The sequence below is a fragment of the Stegostoma tigrinum genome, chromosome 14 (genome assembly GCF_030684315.1).
Source record: "Stegostoma tigrinum isolate sSteTig4 chromosome 14, sSteTig4.hap1, whole genome shotgun sequence".
Taxonomy (NCBI): domain Eukaryota; kingdom Metazoa; phylum Chordata; class Chondrichthyes; order Orectolobiformes; family Stegostomatidae; genus Stegostoma; species Stegostoma tigrinum.
This window is the reverse complement of record NC_081367.1, coordinates 58,235,665-58,255,270: the sequence shown is the minus strand read 5'-3', so window position 1 is coordinate 58,255,270 and position 19,606 is coordinate 58,235,665. Positions and strand designations below refer to the sequence as shown.

The following is a 19,606-nucleotide window of genomic DNA, read 5'->3' as shown; positions in this document are numbered from 1 at the left end:
CTTGTCCCCACCTCCCTAACCTGTCCTTCCTCCCACCTATCCCCTCCTCCCATCTCAAGCCCCAACCCCATCTCCTACCTACTAACCTCATCCTGCCGCCTTGACCTGTCCATCTTCCCTGGACTGACCTATCTCCTCCCTGCCTCCCCACCTACACTCACCTTTACTGGTTCCATCCCCGCCCCTTTGAACGGTCTATCTCCTCTCCACCTATCTTCTCCTCTATCCATCTTCTATCTGCGTTCCCCCCCCCTCCCTATTTATTTCAGAACCCTCTTCCCCTCCCCCATTTCTGAAGAAGGGTCTAGGCCCGAAACGTCAAGCTTTCTTGTTCCTCTGATGCTGCTTGGCCTGCTGTGTTCATTCAGCTCTACACCTTGTTATCTCGGATCAGTAGGGGAATCAAGGGCGGTGGGGTAAAGACAGGAAAATGAGTTGAGGATTGTCAGATTAGCCTTGATCTCGTTGAATGGAAGAACTTGATGGACTAAATGGCCAGGGCTGCTCCTCCATTTTAGGATCTTCCGGTAACATTACCATTCGATTTTATTTTTCTTACACTTCTTCAAGCTCTGTGTCCGAGTTTGCTCTGGCTCTCAGTTCTCTCCTTCAGTAGGTAAGATGCCCCAAGCCTGGATCTCTTCTCCCTGGTGCTCCTGATTTACTTCAGGCTTGTGCATCTCTAGAATCTCTCTTCTAAACACGTGCTTTGTAGATGTTGAATCGGCTTTGGGGATTCAGGACGTGAGTTACTGCCTAAAGATTCCTAACCTGTTACTTACTCTTGTGGCCATGGTATTTCTGTGGTTGGTCCAGTTTTAGTCAGTGGTGACTGCCCTCAACACCCCACCACGACTGGGAGATTGATTTTATGGATGCTTAGTAGCCTTGAAAGTAATTTATGGACTCTATTGCATCAAGAGTGTCCATGAGGAAAATCTAGTCTTTTAGCTATCTTCTTTGTGGGCACAGTTTTCTAACCTGTCCTTTAGTTCTTTGTGTAAATTTAACATGTTCGCCCTCTGCTGGCCCGGTTCTCAATCTGTTAGTTCTTGATTTGCTGCTTTCCAAATTGGTTGAACTGACATGTAGCTGATGTAAATCTAGATGTGGCTGTGAAAGGGCTGGAAGAAACCAGTCAGTTCATCAAGCCTGTCTTCATTTAATTAGATTAGTCCATGAACATGCCTTTTGTTTTTGGATACCCCTACCTAACAAAAAAGTCTGTTTTCTGTCTTCAGAGCTTCTATTGATCCTCTGCATTTGCAATCCATTCAGGGAGAGAGACTGAGTGAGTTTCAGGTTGCCTCTACTCTCTGTGTGAGGAAATGCTTCCCAACATCACTATTGAATAGGTCAATCCTAATTTTAAGGTTATTCCCCCGACCTTATTTTTGATTCTTCTCATTTGAGAAAATTATTTCTCCACATCTGGTTTTGACCTTGCAGTTAGATCCTCTGTCCTTTCCAGGGCACTTCACCCAGAACCGAATGTGTTCACTAAACAAGGTTTAACCATTGCTCTCCAATTGAAGTAGCAGTTCTAGTTCCTCAACTTTGTAATCTATCACCACTGCCCTCCTCTTGAAAAAGGACATGATGTAGAGGTGCCAGTGTTATACTTAGGTGGTCAGTCAGAAGTCACACAACACCAGGTTCTAATCCAACAGGTTTATTTGAAATCATAGGTTTTCGAATTCTGCTCCTTTGTCAGATGAAGTGGAGGGAAACTCACAGGCTCAGAATTTATAGGTGGAGAGATAATTGCAAGCTAATTCTAGGTAATTAAGACTGTCTCAAGATAGTACAAATGGTGTCCTCCAAGGCAGCCTTTGAGATACATATCAATGCCGAATGTCCAAACTGAAACTAAAAACCAAGTTCTGTACCCATGTCAGATGTGATCTTGAGTTCATGTGGCGCCACATGTAACTCCACCACATTATTCTGTATTTGTGAAATCATCCTTTACTGTTCTGTGTTGGCACCATTACCTTGATAACTTTTTACGATTTCTTTACGTTAATTAGTGTGCACAGTTTTGGATTACTCGTGACTTTGGTTAGACCCTCGTCAGGCGACTCTTATACAATGGTGGTGTGGTTTGTCTGTAGCACCATCTTATTCTTGATTTTTTTTTATAATTATCTCTTTGCCTTAATTAATTGGATCGTAGGTCATCCCTTCACTTGCCATTCGGCTGTTGACACTTTACTCACACCTTTTGACGTTTTTGAACACCTGCAAAGACTTGTTATTCAGCCTGTCAACACTTTATTGACACCATTTGTGATATATTTTGATACTCTTAATTATTTAGAATTATCTTGCAGTGATCTCCTTGCAAATAAATTCTGTGCCTGTACACTGTTTGCACTGTACCTGACAAAGGGGCAGTGAACTGAAAGCTTGTGATTTCAAACAAACCTGTTGAATTTTAACCTGGTTATAAGTGACTTTTGACTTTGAAAAAGATCAGGAGAGAAGAACGTGAGGAGAGGTTGCCAGTGACTGACAATATTCTCCTCTTACATCTTGATTCCACAAGGTGGAAAGTTTATTGACTGCGCAAAACCATTTGCAAATCTTAAAAATACAGTGCCTGATATCAGTACATTTCAGTCTCTAGCACCACAGGTTTCTCTGTTTTCAATGGCCTATTGTCTTCCTTGAAGAAACTACTGAATGACCATTGTCTTTTCCATACTTGCTGTCATGTTGCTTGCCGCAGCTGATGATTGGCTGACAGGAGGGGAGCGACTGGGCAGTCCATGATGCAGTTTGACCTCCCACAGTTTCCAGGCTGGCTGCATCTTGATGGTATTCCTGAGAGCGACAGTTTTGCAGAGCTGCCTCCTAGTGGATTCAAGTACTGGAGTCTCTTTCTTTAGGCAATTCCCTGGGATCATGTAAACCAGTTATTTAATCCTAATTCCTAAAATGGATTCCTGCCAGTGACTGGGTTCCCTCTCTCTACACTGTTTCCATTACAGACCCTCTCACAGCCGGCGCCCTTTGCAGATGAGAATGGAGTAAAGAGCAGCAAACCATATGAACGTGTGACACTGGAAGAAGCAAAGATTGGGACTCCCTGTGAGTATGGAAACCATTGCCAATGTCCACATCTTGCTGCCCTCTCTTCACCGAAGTGCCCGTAGTGGAAGAATAAGGTGGGGAGGGAGAGAGAAAATCTAATTTAAAGCATAGTCTGCCTCTGCAGTGATTGCATTTATTCTGGACACCAGACGCCAGGAGCAGTGACCTGACTCTGGACAATACATCGCAGATTCACTTAAATAGTGCTGGAGCTAAAAGCCAAATAGAATTGTGTGGATATGCATTCCCTTAAATAGAGAAGATTAAGTGGTGATCGAAATGACACATTGAAGGGGATGGAAGGATTCAATAGGGTACATAAAAATCATTTACTGTGGTGGGTGGAGCTTACTGCAAGAGGACATAAACCCAAAAATCGCATCCAGCCTGTTCAGTGGTGGTGGCAGGAAACACTTAAGTATAAAGTTTTGGAAACTCCACCCCAGAAAACTGTTGAAACTGGGAGTTAATTGAACATTTCAGAAATGCATTTGACTTTTGGCAGATAAGAATATTAAGCATTTCAAAATCATGGCCTGTAGTTCCCACGTTGTTCTGACCAGACTGCCTGTTAAGCAATAGAGATTTGAATTGGACAAGCAAGCTGGCATGGGAGTGTTAATTTGGTAACAAGGCTGTGGGGGTGCATAGAGCCGTCAACACTTTAGTTCAATGTATAGCAACTCACCAACACCCTCTTAAGGGCAATTAGGGATTGACAATGAATGCAAGGTCAACCAGTAGTACCTCGTCACCTTAAATAATTTTCTTAAATGTACCAGGTGCCATCAAATGAGGTAGTTTGTTTTTGTTCCGGTGATGTAGAAGTCACAACATTTGTGAAATCCCTTGATGTGGTAGCATAATAGTTATGTTACAGGTCTAATAATATCAAGGCATGGACAAATGAGATACAAGTTCAAATCCCAACACAGCAACTTATCAATTATTGTAATCATGAAACTGCGACACTGCCCTAGTTAAAAATCACAGAGATCATCCTTGCTCAGTCAGGCCTCTGAGAAGTTGAAAATCGCAGTTGGTCATGCTGTTACTGTTGATGGAGCAGGTACAAAGGGCCAAATGCCCTATCTCTGCTTCCAAGTCCTTTGTTCCTGTGTACTGCTCCAGGTCCACAGCAAATGCCCTCTGAAGGTTCGGAAAGGCTGCTCGTCAGCACCACTTCACAAGGGAGAGTAGGACTGGACACCACATATTCGGTTTGCTGGTAACATTCTGACTCCAAGAATCATAGATTGATGCAGCGCAGTAGAAGGATGTTTGGCTCATCCTGCCCATTTTGAGAATTAACAGAAAAGAATGGTAACAATACGATGAAGCACTGTGCAAGTGAAAATCTGTCTTCTGCTTTCAGTGGATCGTCCGGTTCGGGTGTATGCTGATGGAATCTTTGATCTTTTTCACTCGGGACATGCACGGGCACTGATGCAGGCCAAGAGTCTGTTCCCAAACACGCATTTAATCGTGGGGGGTAAGGATCGTCCTTGTGATGTTTGTCTTATTAATACTTCTCACTGACTTATTTTGGAAATAGGAGTCCTCTTTAAAACTAAGTTATTTTAATACTGGAACAAAAACAAAGTTGCTGGAAAAGCTCAACATGTCTGGCAGCATCTGTGGAGGAGAAAATAGAGTTAACGTTTCGAGTCCAGTGTCCCTTCCTCAGAACTGGTCATGGGACCCGAAACGTTAACTCTGCTTTCTCCACCACAGATGCTGCCAGACTTGCCGAGGTTTTCCAGCAACTTTGTTTTTGTTCCTGATTTACAGCATCTGCAGTTCTTTTGGTTTTTATGTTAACACTGTATTCTTTACTTAGTATTTTCTGCGTGGCCTGAGTGTTACAGCAGTAACTAGCTTCCTATAAGCACAAAGAGGTCTGTAGTGTTTGTAAACAAAGGATAGGTAAGATGCAGCACTGTGGGTATAACTGATGCCAAATATTTCGCTGGGCACTAAGCTGCCCCATTATTATTGTTTGCGGAAATACGTTTTTGTTTCTGTAATGCTAACTGACCCTCATCATGGCGGGTAGGCAAGAGGTCATTGGCCAACCTGGTATCATGAATAGCTAACAAAAACAGAAATTGCTGCAGAAATTCAACAGCCTGGCAGCATCTGTGAGAGGCAGTAGAGTTAACAGTTTGGATCCAATGATCCTCCTTCAAGTCACTGGACCCGATCTATTAACTCTGCTCTGTCTCCACAGATGCTGTCAGACTTGCTGAGTTTCTCCAGCAACTTCTGTTTTTGTTCTAGATTTCCAGCATTTGCTGTATTTTATTTTTATTTAAGATCTTGAGAGGTCTCGACAAGTTGTACGTGAAATGGACGATTCCCTCTGTTAGGCGGACATAGAACAAGGAATCGTAGAATCCCTACAGGGCAGAAGGAGGCCACTCAGCCCATTGAGTCTGCATCAACCATTCCTTCCGCAACCCAATCTGCAAAAACCCACATTTTTCCCATGACTAATCCACCTAACCTACACAACCCTGGGCAGTTTAACATGGCCAGTCCACTAACCTGCACGCCTTTGGACTGTGGGAGGAAACTGGACCACCGGAGGAAACTTGCCGATCACTGTATAGATATAAAATAGCTTATTTGAGACAGACACCAAGAAAATTCTTTTTTTCCAAGAACGTCATGTGGCTTTGGAACTTGATTTCTCAAAGGTGGAGAAGTAGAAACTTTGACTGTTTTTAAGCTAGCGGTAGTTAGATCCTTGATGAGTGAGGGAGTGTGAAGAGTTATTGGGGGTAGGTGAGAAAATGGATGTAAGTTTGCAGTTAGGACACCCATGACCTTATCAGATGATGGACTGGGTTTGAGGGGCCAAATGACCTATTCCTCCTCATTCATACACTAAGTGGCAAATTATTTCTTTGAGCCAATGTTCCTTTCGCAAACAATGCTGTAGAATGCAACTTGTCATTTGCCGGACCTGAGGCAGGGATGCAGCTACGTATGTTTTACCTGTCAAAATGGCCAAACGATCAGTGGTTGCACTTCAGAAAGTATGTCACAACTGGGAAGTGTCTCAGGACATGCTGGGCCAGTGAGAAGTGTTATCATACATAAGTTCTTCTCTTTTCCTTTATGTTTATCTAGAGTTAAAAGTGGTTGGAAAGCAGAGTACAGCTGAAGGTTCAATAGACAATAGGTGCTGGAGTAGGCCATTCAGCCCTTCGAGCCAGCACCACCATTCATTATGATCTTGGCTGGTCATCCACAATCAGTATCCTGTTCCTGCCTTATCCCCATAATCCTTGATTCCATGATCTTTAAGAGCTCTATCTATCTCTTCCTTGAAAGTATCCAGAGACTTGGCCTCCACTGCCTTCTGGGGCAGAGCATTCCATATATCCACCACTCTCTGGGCGAAGAAGTTTTTCCTCAACTCTATTCTAAATGGCCTACACCTTATTTTTAAACTGTGTCCTCTGGTCCTGGACTCACCCATCAAGGGAAACATGCTTCCTGTCTCCAGAGTGTCCAATCCCTTAATAATCTTATACGCCTCAATCAGATCCGCTCTCATCCTCCTAAACTCAAGTGTATACAAGCCCAGTCGCTCCAATCTTTCAACATATGACGCCATTCTGGGAATTGACCTCCTGAACCTACACTGCACTCCCTCAATAGCAAGAATGTCCTTCCTCAAATTTGGAGACCAAAACTGCACACAATACTCCAGGTGCGGTCTCACTAGGGCATTGTACAGCTGCAGAAGGACCTCTTTGCTCCTATACTCAATTCCTCTTGTTATGAAGGCCAGCATGCTATTAGCTTTCTTCACTGCCTGCTGTACCTGCATGTTTGCTTTCATTGACTGATGTACATGAACACCTAGATCTCGTTGTATTTCCCCTTTACCTAACTTGACTCCATTTAGATAGTAATCTGCCTTCCTGTTCTTGCCACCAAAGTGTATAACCGCACATTTATCCACATTAAACTGCATCTGCCGTGCATCCGTCCACTCACCTAGACTGTCCAAGTCACCCTGTATTCTCATAACATCCTCCTCACATTTCACACTGCCGCCCAACTTTGTGTCATCAGCAAATTTGCTAATATTACTTTTAATGCCTTCGTCTATATCATTAATGTATATTGTAAATAGCTGCGGTCCCAGCACTGAACCTTGTGGAACCCCACTGGTCACTGCCTGTCATTCCGAAAGGGACCCGTTTATCACTGCTGTTTGCTTCCTGTCAGCCAGCCAATTTTCAATCCAACTCAGTATTTTGCCCCCAATACCATGTGCCCTAATTTTGTTCACCAATCTCCTATGCGGGACTTTATCAAAGGCTTTCTGAAAGTCCAGGTATACTACATCCACTGGTTCTCCCTTCTCTATCTTCATAGATACATCAAAAATTTCCAGAAGATTAGTCAAGCACAATTTCCCCTTCGCAAATCCATGCTGACTCTGACCTATTCTGTTACTGCTATCCAAATGAGTTGTAATTTCATCTTTTATAATTGACTCCAGCATCTTTCCCACCACTGATGTCAGGCTAACTGGTCTATAATTTCCTATTTTCTCTCTCCCTCCTTTCTTGAAAAGTGGGACAACATTTGCCACCCTCCAATCCACAGGAACTGATCCTGAATCTATAGAACCTTGGAAAATAATTACCAACGTGTCCACAATTTCTAGAGCCACCTCCTTAAGTACCCTGGGATGCAGACCATCAGGTCCCAGGGATTTATCTGCCTTCAGACCTAACAGTCTATCCAACACCATTTCCTGCCTAATATAAATACCCTTCAGTTCGTCCATTACCCTCGGTCCTTCAGCCACTACTGCATCTGGGAGATTGCTTGTGTCTTCCCTAGTGAAGACAGATCCAAAGTACCTATTCAATTCTTCTGCCATTTCCTTGTTCCCTATAATAAATTCACCCGCTTCCGCCTTCAACGGCCCAATTTTAGTTTTAACCATTTTTTTTCTTTTCACATACCTAGAAAAGCTTTCACTATCCTCCTTTATATTTTTGGCCAGTTTTCCTTCATAGCTCATTTTTTCTCTGCATATTGCCTTTTTAGTTATCCGCTGTTGCTCTTTAAAAGCTTCCCAGTCCTCCGGCTTCCCACTCACCTTTGCTATGTTATACTTCTTCTCTTCTATCTTTATACAGTCCTTAACTTGCCTCGTCAGCCACGGCCGCCCCCGCCTCCCCTTCGGATCTTTCTTCCTCTTTGGAATGAACTGATCCTGCACCTTCTGCATTATATCCAGAAATACCTGCCATTGTTGTTCCACTGCCATCCCTGCTAGGGTATTGTACCACTGAACTTTGGCCAGCTCCTCCCTCATAGCTCCATAGTTCCCTTTATTCAACTGCAATACTGACACTTCTGATTCTCCCTTCTCCCTCTCAAACTGCAGATTAAAACGTACCACTTGCTTTGGTTCTGGCTTTCAACCTTTGTCGTTCAGCAGCAGTCTGGAGGAAAAGAAATTAGAAGCATTATGTTTCTATGTCAGCAATGTCGATCCAGTGTGTCGTGCTGTCCTGAAATGGAAGCTTGTTAGGTTGTAGTCCAGATGGACTCTCCAGTATTAGAGGAGTGCTGCACCGTCTGAAGTGCTGTCTTTCTCATGAGGTCTTAGACCAGGAATCCAGCTGCCTCCTTAGGTGAATGCAAAAAATCACGTGCCTGGGTCTTTAAGAAGTATGAGGGATTCTCCCTGCTGTCTCGGGTAATATTCATCCCTCTACCAATCTCACTTTAATAATTATATGGTCATTATCACATTGCTGTCTGTGGGTGCTTGTTGTATGCAAATTGGTTATGTTTCCTAATTATATTGATGACTATACTTCAAAAGGTACGAAATTGCCTATGAAAGTACTTTGATTTCCTGAGGTTGAAAGGTGATGAGGCTATTTTGTCTTGGATGCTGAATGGTCTTGTAATTTTCCAATGTCATCTGTTTCTGATTCATCAACAGTTAAAGTTTGTTTCTTTAGCATAGTCACTGGAAAAAAATGTAGAGGAAATGTGTTTGGCTGACTGGGAAATTTAGTGTATGATCCTGCAGTTTAACATGTTTCAAACTTTTTACCACCTTTTTATTAATAGAGGGATCGAGTTCCGGAACCATGAGGTTATGCTGCAACTGTACAAAACTCTGGTGCGGCCGCACTTGGAGTATTGCATACAGTTCTGGTCACCGCATTGTAAGAAAGTTGTGGAAGCTTTGGAAAGGGTGCAGAGCAGATTTACGAGGATGTTGCCTGGTATGGAGAGAAGGTCTTATGAGGAAAGGCTGAGGGACTTGAGGCTGTTTTCGTTAGAGAGAAGAAGGTTGAGAGGTGACTTAATTGAAACATATAAAATAATCAGAAGGTTAGATAGAGTGGATGGGAGAACCTTTTTCCTAGGATGGTGACGGCGAGCACGAGGGGGCATAGCTTTAAATTGAGGGGTGAAAAATATAGGACAGTTGTCAGAGGTAGTTTCTTTACTCAGAGAGTAGTAAGGGAATGGAACGCTTTGCCTGCAACGGTAGTAGATTCGCCAACTTTGGGTACATTTAAGTTGTCATTGGACAAGCATATGGACATACATGGAATAGTGTAGGTTAGATGGGCTTCAGATTGGTATGTCAGGTTGGCACAACATCGAGGGCTGAAGGGCCTGTACTGTGATGTAATGTTCTATGTTCTATGATATAGTGATGGGGAAAGACTGTAGAAGCTGGGTAAATACTAAATGAAAACCAAAAGAACTGCTGTAAATCAGGAACAAAAACAAAATTAATGCTTCGTGTCCGGTGACCCTTCTTCTGAGGAAGTTCCGAGGAAGGGTTACCGGACCCAAAGCGTTAACTCTGTTTTCTCCTTCACAGATGCTGCCAGACCTCCTCAGCTTTTCCAGCAGCTTTGTTTTAGTTCCTGTAGAAACTGGGGCTGTTTTCTGAACAGCAAAGAAAGTTAAGAGGAGATTGAATTGATTTGATTTGATTTATTTATTGTCATTTCTATCAAAATACAGTGAAAAGTTTTGTTTACGAGCAGTACAGGCGGATCATAGTAAACAAGGACATACAGTTCATAGGGTGAGAAAAAAACTGAAGAGGCTTGCAGGTTGCATCACACAGGGCTTGCGCGAGGCAAGACCAGCATTATTTGAAGTTAGATAGTCCATTCATCAGTCTAGTGATCAGCAGGGTAGAACCTGGTCCTGAATGGTCTGTGTGTTCAATCTCCTGTAGCTTCTGCCTGTTGGAGATGTTGTAGGAGAGCATTACTGGGCTGTGATGGGTCTTTGATGATGTTGGCAACCTTGTTGCAGCATCAAGCCATGTAAATAGAGTTCATGGATGGAAGGTTGGCTTCTGTAATGCTCTGGGCTGCGTACTCCATCATCTTCTGTAGTTTCTTACAGTCCTGGGCAGAACAGTTGCCGTACCAGGACATTATGCACTCAGACAGTATGCTTTCAACGGTGCATCTCTAAAAGTTGATGAGGGTCCTGATGGACATGCCAGATTTCCTGAGCCACCTGAGGAAGAAGTGTTGTTGTGCCTTCTTGACTGTTGCATCTACATGGAAAGTCCAGGGCATGTTGTCAGTTATCATCAATCCTAGGAACATTAGAAACTGAAAGGTTTTGATACAGTTGATGGGGAGAACCTGATTTCACTGGCAGGAGAAGATCGGTAACCAGGTAGCAAGCATTTCTAATGTTAATTTGCAAAAGATCCCAGGAAAAAATAAAAAAAACTCAGAAAAACACTCTTCTCCTTCTGACTATCTCTAAAACGTAGCTCAACAATTCATGATCCTGGTATTGTTACATGCTTCAATGGCCTGGCTGGGTCTGTAAACATGAGAGCTATACTGGAAGTAGACTTATTCTCAATGAAACTGTCCATGCAGTAAGAATTTTACACAGAATCCATTTGTCCAAAGCAGAAATTGTCAGAAAATTGGACAATTTATCATATCAGAGCTGACTGCCCCTCCAGAACAGAGAGAGCTTGGAAACAAAGAGACCATTCGTGGACTATTAGCGGAAGATGTAATCTGTGAGAGTTGTACGAGCACACAGCCCGAGTCTATTACTGCACCTTAAGATCTGCATTTTCCTTGGTCCTTGGTTCCCTGCACTGTTCGTGGGTAATCCAGAATCTGGGTCAATCCCACATCTGGTGTGGCCTGTTTCCCAAGGGTGCTGGATTTCAGACATTGAATTGATAGAAACGCTAGATTGTTGGGGTTGTTCTGGATTGCAGGTTTGTGTAGGAGCAGTCTCAGGATATTGCTTGAACTTTCTGGTTCTAACACTTGGATTCAACTAATTTCATGCCACAGTGGAAATTGAACTTGTGATTTCTGGGTTTCTGGTCTACCGTCCCCTAGTACTGTACCTGGAATAGGAATTGCAGATTTCTGAGCAGAGTTCAGGTGAGTTGGCATGCTGAGTCCAAGTCATAGCTTTAAGTAGCTTAACTGAACCTTGTTTTCTTCTCACCTTTTGCAGTGTGCAATGATGACCTGACCCACCAGTTCAAAGGTTTCACAGTAATGAATGAGGCTGAGCGATATGATGCAGTCAGGCATTGCCGCTATGTTGATGAGGTTGTAAGAAACGCACCCTGGTCACTTTCGGCTGAGTTCCTGGAAATGCACAGGGTAAGGCTTTTTTAATTCAAACATAATGCTGTCTGCCTCAGGAAGTTCAATCTGGTTTAAAGTACAATCCAGCAGCAATTCATCAAAGTGACTAGTTAGTGCTGACCATGATGAGCTGTTTCATCTCGTCTAGAGCACAGCAACCAGAAAATGCTGGTGGAGTGTGAAGGCAAAGCAATGTGTAACCTGTCCATATCAGCTTTCTGCAAGTGGAAGGGGAGGCCAAAGTGAAAAGATGGTTGCATTGATAGTGTCACTAGGTTAGCAGTCCAGAAGACCAGGCCAATGCCCTGGGACCATGGGTTTGGATCCCACCACAGCAGCTGCTGGAATTTAAATTCAATGAATAAAATCTGGAATGAGAAGCCATTTCTGTCATTGCGACTGTGAAACTGCCATCTAAAATCCCGTCTGATTCACTAATGCCCTTTAGGGAGGTACTTATAAATCCAGACCCATATATTTGGCCCTTAAATTTTTTTGTTTTTAAAATTCATTCATGGGATGTGGGTGTCACTGGGCAAGCATGTATTACTTATCTCTAATTTCCTTTGAGAAGATGATGGTGAACTGCCTTCTTGAATCACATAGTCCACAGTACCATTGGCAAGGAAGTTTCAGGATTTTGAACCAGCAACACGAAAGGAATACTGGTATATTTTTAAGTGGTAGATGTTTGGAAGGAGCTGCTGGAAGAGCCTGGGTAAATTACTATCGTACATCTTGTAGATGCCAGGGAGGTTGGGTGATGTGCCAACTGAGCAGACTGTTTTGTTCTGGATGGTGTCAAGCTTCTTGATTATTGTTGCAGCTGCAGCCATCTGGGCAAGTGGGGAGTATTCCATAACAATCCTGTTTATGCCGTGGAGATGGCGGAAAGAGTTTGGGGGTAAAAGGCGAGTTACTTACTGCAAGTTTCCCAGCCTCTGACCTGCTCTTGTAACCATTGTATTTATATGGCTGGTTCAGTTCTGATTCTGGTCTGTGTTAACTCCAGCAAGTTCAGGGATTCAGTGATGCTGGTACAATTGAATGCCAGGTGCAACGGTTAGATTTTCTCTTGCTGGAGATAGCCATTGCTTAGTATTTGTGCACGCAAATGTTATTTGCCATTTATCAGGCCATGCCTGAATGTTGTCAATGCTTTTTATGGATATATGTTTCATATTTAATGATTCTCAAATTAAGGTGCACATTGTGCAGTCATCATTGAAAGTCTCCACATCTGACCTTACAATAAAGGGATGAGCCTGCAGAAGATGGTTGCCCTGGTGGTAATATCTTTGAACTGAGATTATTGAACTCCAAAAAACACAATCCTCTTCCCTTCTGCTAGGTATGACTTCAACCAAAGGAGTGTTTTCCCCAGTTCCCATTGACTTCAGTTGTATTAGGCCTCCTTCTTGACTTGATGTTCTAGAACACCTCACTAGCATTGAAGTACTTTTGGAGTATAGTCACTGTTTCAGCGACTGGAGGAATCAGTTCTCTCAGCTCAAGCTGCTCAAAACAGAAATGTGATAATGATCAGAAAATCCCTATTTTTAGTGACGATGCTTGAGGGATAAATATTGTCGGAGGGGACTTGTCTCCTCATTATTCATTCACATGACATCTTGGTAGTAAGAGATTAAACAATGGTAATGCCAGTGAATGTCAAAAGCTGATTGCCTCATTTTGGAGATGGTCATTGTCTTTGTGGCATGAGTTTTACTTGACAAAGTCTGAACTTTGTCTAGATCTTGCTCCATTTGAATGCTGACTGATTTAATGCCTGAGGAGTTGTAAATGGTGTTTAACATTATGTGCTCATCAATGACTTTTTGATGGAGATAAAGTTATTTGATGAAACAGCGGTGATCCTTAAGCCCAGGACGGTGTCCTGAAGATCCCCTGCAACGATGTTCTTGGATTGATATGATTGACTCCCAGTGCCCATAACCATCATTAATTGTGTTTGGTATGACTCCAACTGAAGGAGAATTTTGCTTTTTGACAATAACTCCAGCCTTCAGACTAGTGTAGTGGCAGTCTTACGTTTATCTAAAAGGGCAATAGGGGCCTTGATTTAACTCTCATCTGAAAGTGCAACATGCTGTCAGTTGTCTTAACTTAGACTTTTGTGCTAAAGTTTTGCATAGGATTAAACCCACAACCACCTTACTCTGAAAAGATTCATAAAGTTGACTCCTCATTTTGTGTTTGCCTTCCTGAGCATGTGAACCTGACAGCTATTCCAGAGTGCGAACTCAAGGCATTTCATTGTTAGAGTCCTTGCTAAAACTAGCAATATGACACTACTAGTATAATTACAATATGACAGGTCTATGTAGATGGTTGCAATGGTGAATGTTGATGTAGGAAGTTGTAATGGCAGAAGCTGATGCAGTACGTAAGTGACAAAAACAATAGAAAATAAGGCCGTGTGGGCAGCAAATGCTCATGTACATGAGTGTGAACTGTAAGGTGCTGCAAGACATTCTGAAATTTATTTTTAATATGAAATTGTTAAAAATCTTTTTTTATTCTGTTGCAGATTGACTTTGTAGCCCATGATGACATCCCATATTCTTCGGCAGGAAGCGATGATGTTTACAAACACATTAAAGACGCAGGTTTGTATTTGGTCTAGATATGGACTGCTCCCCAGATTCAGGATATTAGGACTTGTAACAGACCATTTGACTCTTTGAGCATACTGCACCATTTGATAAAAGCGTGGCTGATTTGAGTGTAGCTTTTACTATCCTGGTTTATGAACATACACATAAGATGTAGAAAGAGGGCATTTGGCCCCTATAGCCTGCTGTGCTATTTGATAATATCAGGCTGATCTCACTGTGACGTCTATTTTCCTGTCTACTCCCTCTACTTGTTTGCTCCCTTGTCAGACAGAAATTCATGTAATCTACATTTAAAAATCTTTGACGAATCTTCCAACACTGTGCTCTGGGCAAGACTATTTCATAAAGTAACATCTGTTGTAGAGGAAAAACGTTATGTCAGCTCTGTATTGAATAGGTTCCCTTGTTTTTAAGATACACCTCCTAGTTCTAATCCTGCCTACAAGAGAGAACAACTTTTCAGTATCCTGTCATTTTTCTCCGAGCTCTTATGTTTCAGTGAGATTACTTTTCAGTTCTTCTAATCTCCAAATGATAATGCCCAGCCTGTCCACCCTTTCCTCATAAGACAACCCTTTCATCCCAGGGATAGTGGGGACTGCCGATGCTGGAGGATCTGAGATAACAAGGTGTAGACCAGGATGAACACAGCAGGCCAAGCAGCATCAGAGGAGCAGGAAAGCTGACATTTATTTTTCATCAGCTTTCCTGCTCCTCTGATGCTGCTTGGCCTGCTGTGTTCATCCAGCTCTACACCTTGTTAACCCTTTCATCCCAGGAATGGGTCAAGTGAACCTTCTCTGCACTACTAATGCAAAGTATTCTTTCTTAAATAAGGAGACTGTATGCTATTCCAATTGTAGTCTCTTCATTGCCTTGTGCAATGAGAGCCAAACTTCTGTAATTTCAGAAACATGAACATAAAAAAAAAGAGTAGGAGTAGGCCATTTAGTCCTTTGCCTTGCTTCAGCATTCAGTGCGATCATTGCTGATCACCCAACTCTGTTCTGTCTTCCTGCTTTCTCCCACGCCCTTTGATTCCTTCAGCCCTAAGAACTATATCTAACTCTTTTTGAAAACATTCACTGTTTTGGCTTCCACTACTTTTTGTGGCAGAGAATTTCACAATCTCCCCACTCTCTCTGGGTGAAGATATTTCTCTCATCCAGCCCAAATGGCCTGCCCCATTTCCTTAGACTCTGACCCTTGGTTCTGGACTGTCTGGTCATCGGAAACATGGTTTCTGTGTTTATCGTTCCTCCTCCCGTTAGAATTTCATGGGTTTCTTTGAGATCACTCAAGAAAAAGTGAATATGTTCCTAACCTATTCCATCCCATTCTCCTTGCAATAAGCAGCAGCATTCCATTTGTCTTTCTAATTACTTGCTGCACCTATGTCCACACATGTTGAGACTCATGTACCAGGACACCTGGATGCCTACGTACTGCAGAGTTCTGAAATCTCCCTCCATTTAAATAATATATTGCTTTTCATTTGTACCTGCCAAAATGGATAAATCTAACATTATACTGAGTCTGTGGATTTTTTTTTTTTGTTTTTTTTTGCCAGCTCATTGAACTTATCTTTGTCTTTGCAGTCTCCCTGTATTCTCAAAACAAATTACTTTCCAACCTATTTTTGTCATATCAGCAAATTTAGCAACTGTGTATTTGGTCCCTTCATCCACGTCATTGATATAGATTGTAAACAGTATCATATAGCATAGATTCAGGCCCTTCTGCCCACCACATCTATGATGACCAACAAAAGCCAAACAACACTAAGCCTGCTTCCTTGCAAATGGTATATAGTGTACTGTGGTCTGGCATTTTAAGATGCTGAGGCAGCACATTACAAATGTCTACTGCTCTCTTTTTCTCAAATTTCTTATAAATGACTTGCTGTTCGCTTCAAACTTATCCCCTCTGGTCTTAGACACACATGCCACGGAGAAGAGATTCTTACACTCTACCCTGTTTCTGCATCTCATAATTTTGCACTGGTGAGGCTCCATTACTGGTCCCTGTGGCAAATCACTTGTTAATCTTATTAACTCAAAAATGAGTTGATTATACCTTCTTTGTTTTTCTTGTTAGCCACCCTATCCCCTCAATGCTAAAATATTATCCCCTGCACCATGAGCTTTTATTTGTGTACCCTTTTGCCTGGTGACAGTTTTTAAGTTCCTCCCTCGCTTTCAACTCTTTATTAATATTTCTGGAGTGTTATTTATGTTTCCTACTGTAAAGGCAAATACCAAATATCTGTTCAATGCACTCTTTTCTTATTTCCTATTATTAATTTCCAGACACACACTGGAGAATGAATGCTGTTTTCAGTTTGTCGTTTTTGCTTTTTAATAACCTGTAGAAACTCTTTAATATACATTTTTATGTTACTGGTTAAGTTTCTCTTGTACCCAATTTCTCATTCCTTTCTTAAGTCATTCGTTGACTCTGCTTAACGTTATTTTATTTTAACCCCCTTTATTCATTAATGACATGATGACATCACTGGCTAAGTCGCATTTAATACCCTTCCCTAATTGCGCAGAGGGCACTTCAGAGTGTCGGACATTGGGCCTGGAATCACATGTAGGCCCAACCAGGTGAGAATGGCATTTTCCTTCCCTAAAGGATATTAGTGAACCAGATGGGTTTTTCTGACAAAGTACAATGAATTTATGGTCATTGTTAGATTCTTAATTCCAGAATTTTTTGTTTATTGAGGACAAATTCTACAGTCTACCATGGCAGAATTCAAACCTGGGCCCCCAGAATGTTATCTGGGTTTCTTGATTAACAGTCCAGCAATTAATACCACTAGGCCATCACCCTGGAGGAGTACAAAGAAATTAGAAAGGAACTTAAGTGAGCAAATTAGGAAGGCAAAAGGGGGCCATGAAATGTCTGTGGCAAACAGGTTCAATGAGAATTTGAAGGCTTTTCATGCATGTGTTAGCAAAAGGAGGGTAAACAAGGGAAAGAGTAGGCCCACTCAAAGATGAAGAAGGGAAGTTATACGTAGAGACATAGAAAGTTGGGGAGATCCTGAATGAGTACTTTGTATCGGTTTTCACCAAGGAGAAGTACGTGACTAATGTTGAGGTCGGGGATGAGTGTGTGAATACACTAGAGAATGTCAACATATTGAAAGAGGAAGTTTTTGGGAATCCTAAATTACATTAAGATAGACAAGTCCCCAGGACCAGACTGGATCTACCCCAGGTTACTCAGAGGCAAGGGAGGCAATAGCTGGAGCATTGGCAGATAACTTCACATCATCATTGACCACAAGTGAAATTCCAGAGGACTGGAGATTAGCGAGTGTTGTTCCCTTGTTTGAGAGAGGATGCAGGGATAATCCAGGAAACCGTAGGCCGGTGAAGATGTCTATGGTGGGGAAACCCTTGGAGAATATACTGAGGGACAAGTTATATGCACATTTGGAGGAAAATGGGCTAGGTAGTGACAGGCAACATGGGAAGGTCATGTCTCACCAACCTGATTGATCCTTTTGAAGAGGTAATGAAGATAATTGATGAGAGAAGGGTTGGATGTAATTTATCTGGACTTCAGTAAAGCATTTGATAAAGTCCCACATAGCAGGTTGGTACAAAAACTAAAATCACAAGGGATTTGTGGTGGCCGAGCTTTATGGTTAGAAAACTGACTTGGCCATAGAAGACAGAGGGTAGTGGTGGAAGGATGTTTTTCAGAGATGAGACCGGTAACTAGCAGTGTTCCACAGGGGTCAGTCTTATGTTCTTTGTTGTTTGTAGTATACATAAATGATCTGGAGGAAAATGTGGGTGGTCAGATGAGCAATTTTTCTGATGACATGAAGATTGGTGGAATTGCAAATAGAGCCAACGATTGTAAAAGTGTATAACAGGATATAGATAGATTGGTGACTTGGGCACAGAAATGGCAGATGGAGTTTAATCCAGACAAATGTGAGATGATGCGTTTTGGAGGATCAAATTTTGGTGTGAATTATAATGGCAGAACCCTTAGGGACACTAATATTCAGATGGATCTGGGTTTGCAGGTCCACAGTTCCCAAAAGTGATAACACAGGCAGCTAAGGTGAGTAAGAAGACAAATAGCATGCTTGCCTTCATCGCCTGGGGCGTGGAGTACAAGAGTTGGCAAAACATGATACAGCGATATTAAACCCTGGTTAGGCTGCATTTGGATTATTGTGTGTGGTTTTAGTCACCACACTACCTGCAGGATGTGGAAGTTTTGGCGAGAGTACAGAGAGGGTTCACCAGGATGTTACCTGGTCTGCAGGGCATTGACAATGAGGAAAGGTTAAAAAGACTAGGATTGTTTTCACTGGAAAGACGGCGGCTGAATGGAGACCTGATAGAGGTCTACAAAAGTATGAGAGGCCTAGGTAGGGTGGATAATCAGAGGCTTTTCCCCAGGGTTGAAGTTTCAATTACAAGGGTACACAGGTTCAAGGTCAGAGGAGGAAAGTTTAAGGGAGATGTGTGACAAAAGTTTGTCATGCAGAAAGTGTTGGCAGCCTGGAATGCACTACCAGAAGAGGTGGTGGAAGCAGGCACGTTGAAGACATTTAAGAGGCACCTAAATGGGTACAGAAGTAGGGAGTGCGTAGATGGATTCGAATCAAAAAATGGCAGGTTTGTTTTTAGTGATAATGGGAACTGCAGATGCTGGAGAATCCAAGACAACAAAATGTGAGGCTGGATGAACACAGCAGACCCAGCAGCATCTCAGGAGCACAAAAGCTGACGTTTCGGGCTGAGACCCTTCATCAGAGAGGGGGATGGGGTGAGGGTTCTGGAATAAATAGGGAGAGAGGGGGAGGCAGACCGAAGATGGAGAGAAAAGAAGATACGTAGAGAGGAGAGTATAGGTGGGGAGGTAGGGAGAGGATAGGTCAGTCCAGGGAAGACGGACAGATCAAGGAGGTGGGATGAGGTTAGTAGGTAGGTGATGGAGGTGCGGCTTGGGGTGGGAGGAAGGGATGGGTGAGAGGAAGAACAGATTAGGGAGGCAGACACAGGCTGGGCTGGTTTTGGGATGCAGTGGGTGGAGGGGAAGAGCTGGGCTGGTTGTGTGGTGCAGTGGGGGGAGGGGATGAACTGGGCTGGTTTTGGGATGCGGTGGGGGAAGGGGAGATTTTGAAACTGGTGAAGTCCACATTGATACCATTGGGCTGCAGGGTTCCCAAGC

The 19,606-nt window shown here is 42.7% G+C and overlaps 1 protein-coding gene across 1 annotated transcript in view; it reads left to right on the top strand.

The window, feature by feature from the left end:
• Positions 1–19,606, top strand: part of LOC125457587 (choline-phosphate cytidylyltransferase A-like) — a 56,855-nt gene that overhangs the window by 17,991 nt on the left and 19,258 nt on the right. The window contains exons 3-6 of the mRNA XM_048542015.2: positions 2,994–3,093; positions 4,472–4,588; positions 11,623–11,774; positions 14,311–14,389. Of these exons, the coding sequence (XP_048397972.2) occupies positions 2,994–3,093; positions 4,472–4,588; positions 11,623–11,774; positions 14,311–14,389 (448 nt within the window). The remainder of the gene's footprint in view (positions 1–2,993; positions 3,094–4,471; positions 4,589–11,622; positions 11,775–14,310; positions 14,390–19,606) is intronic.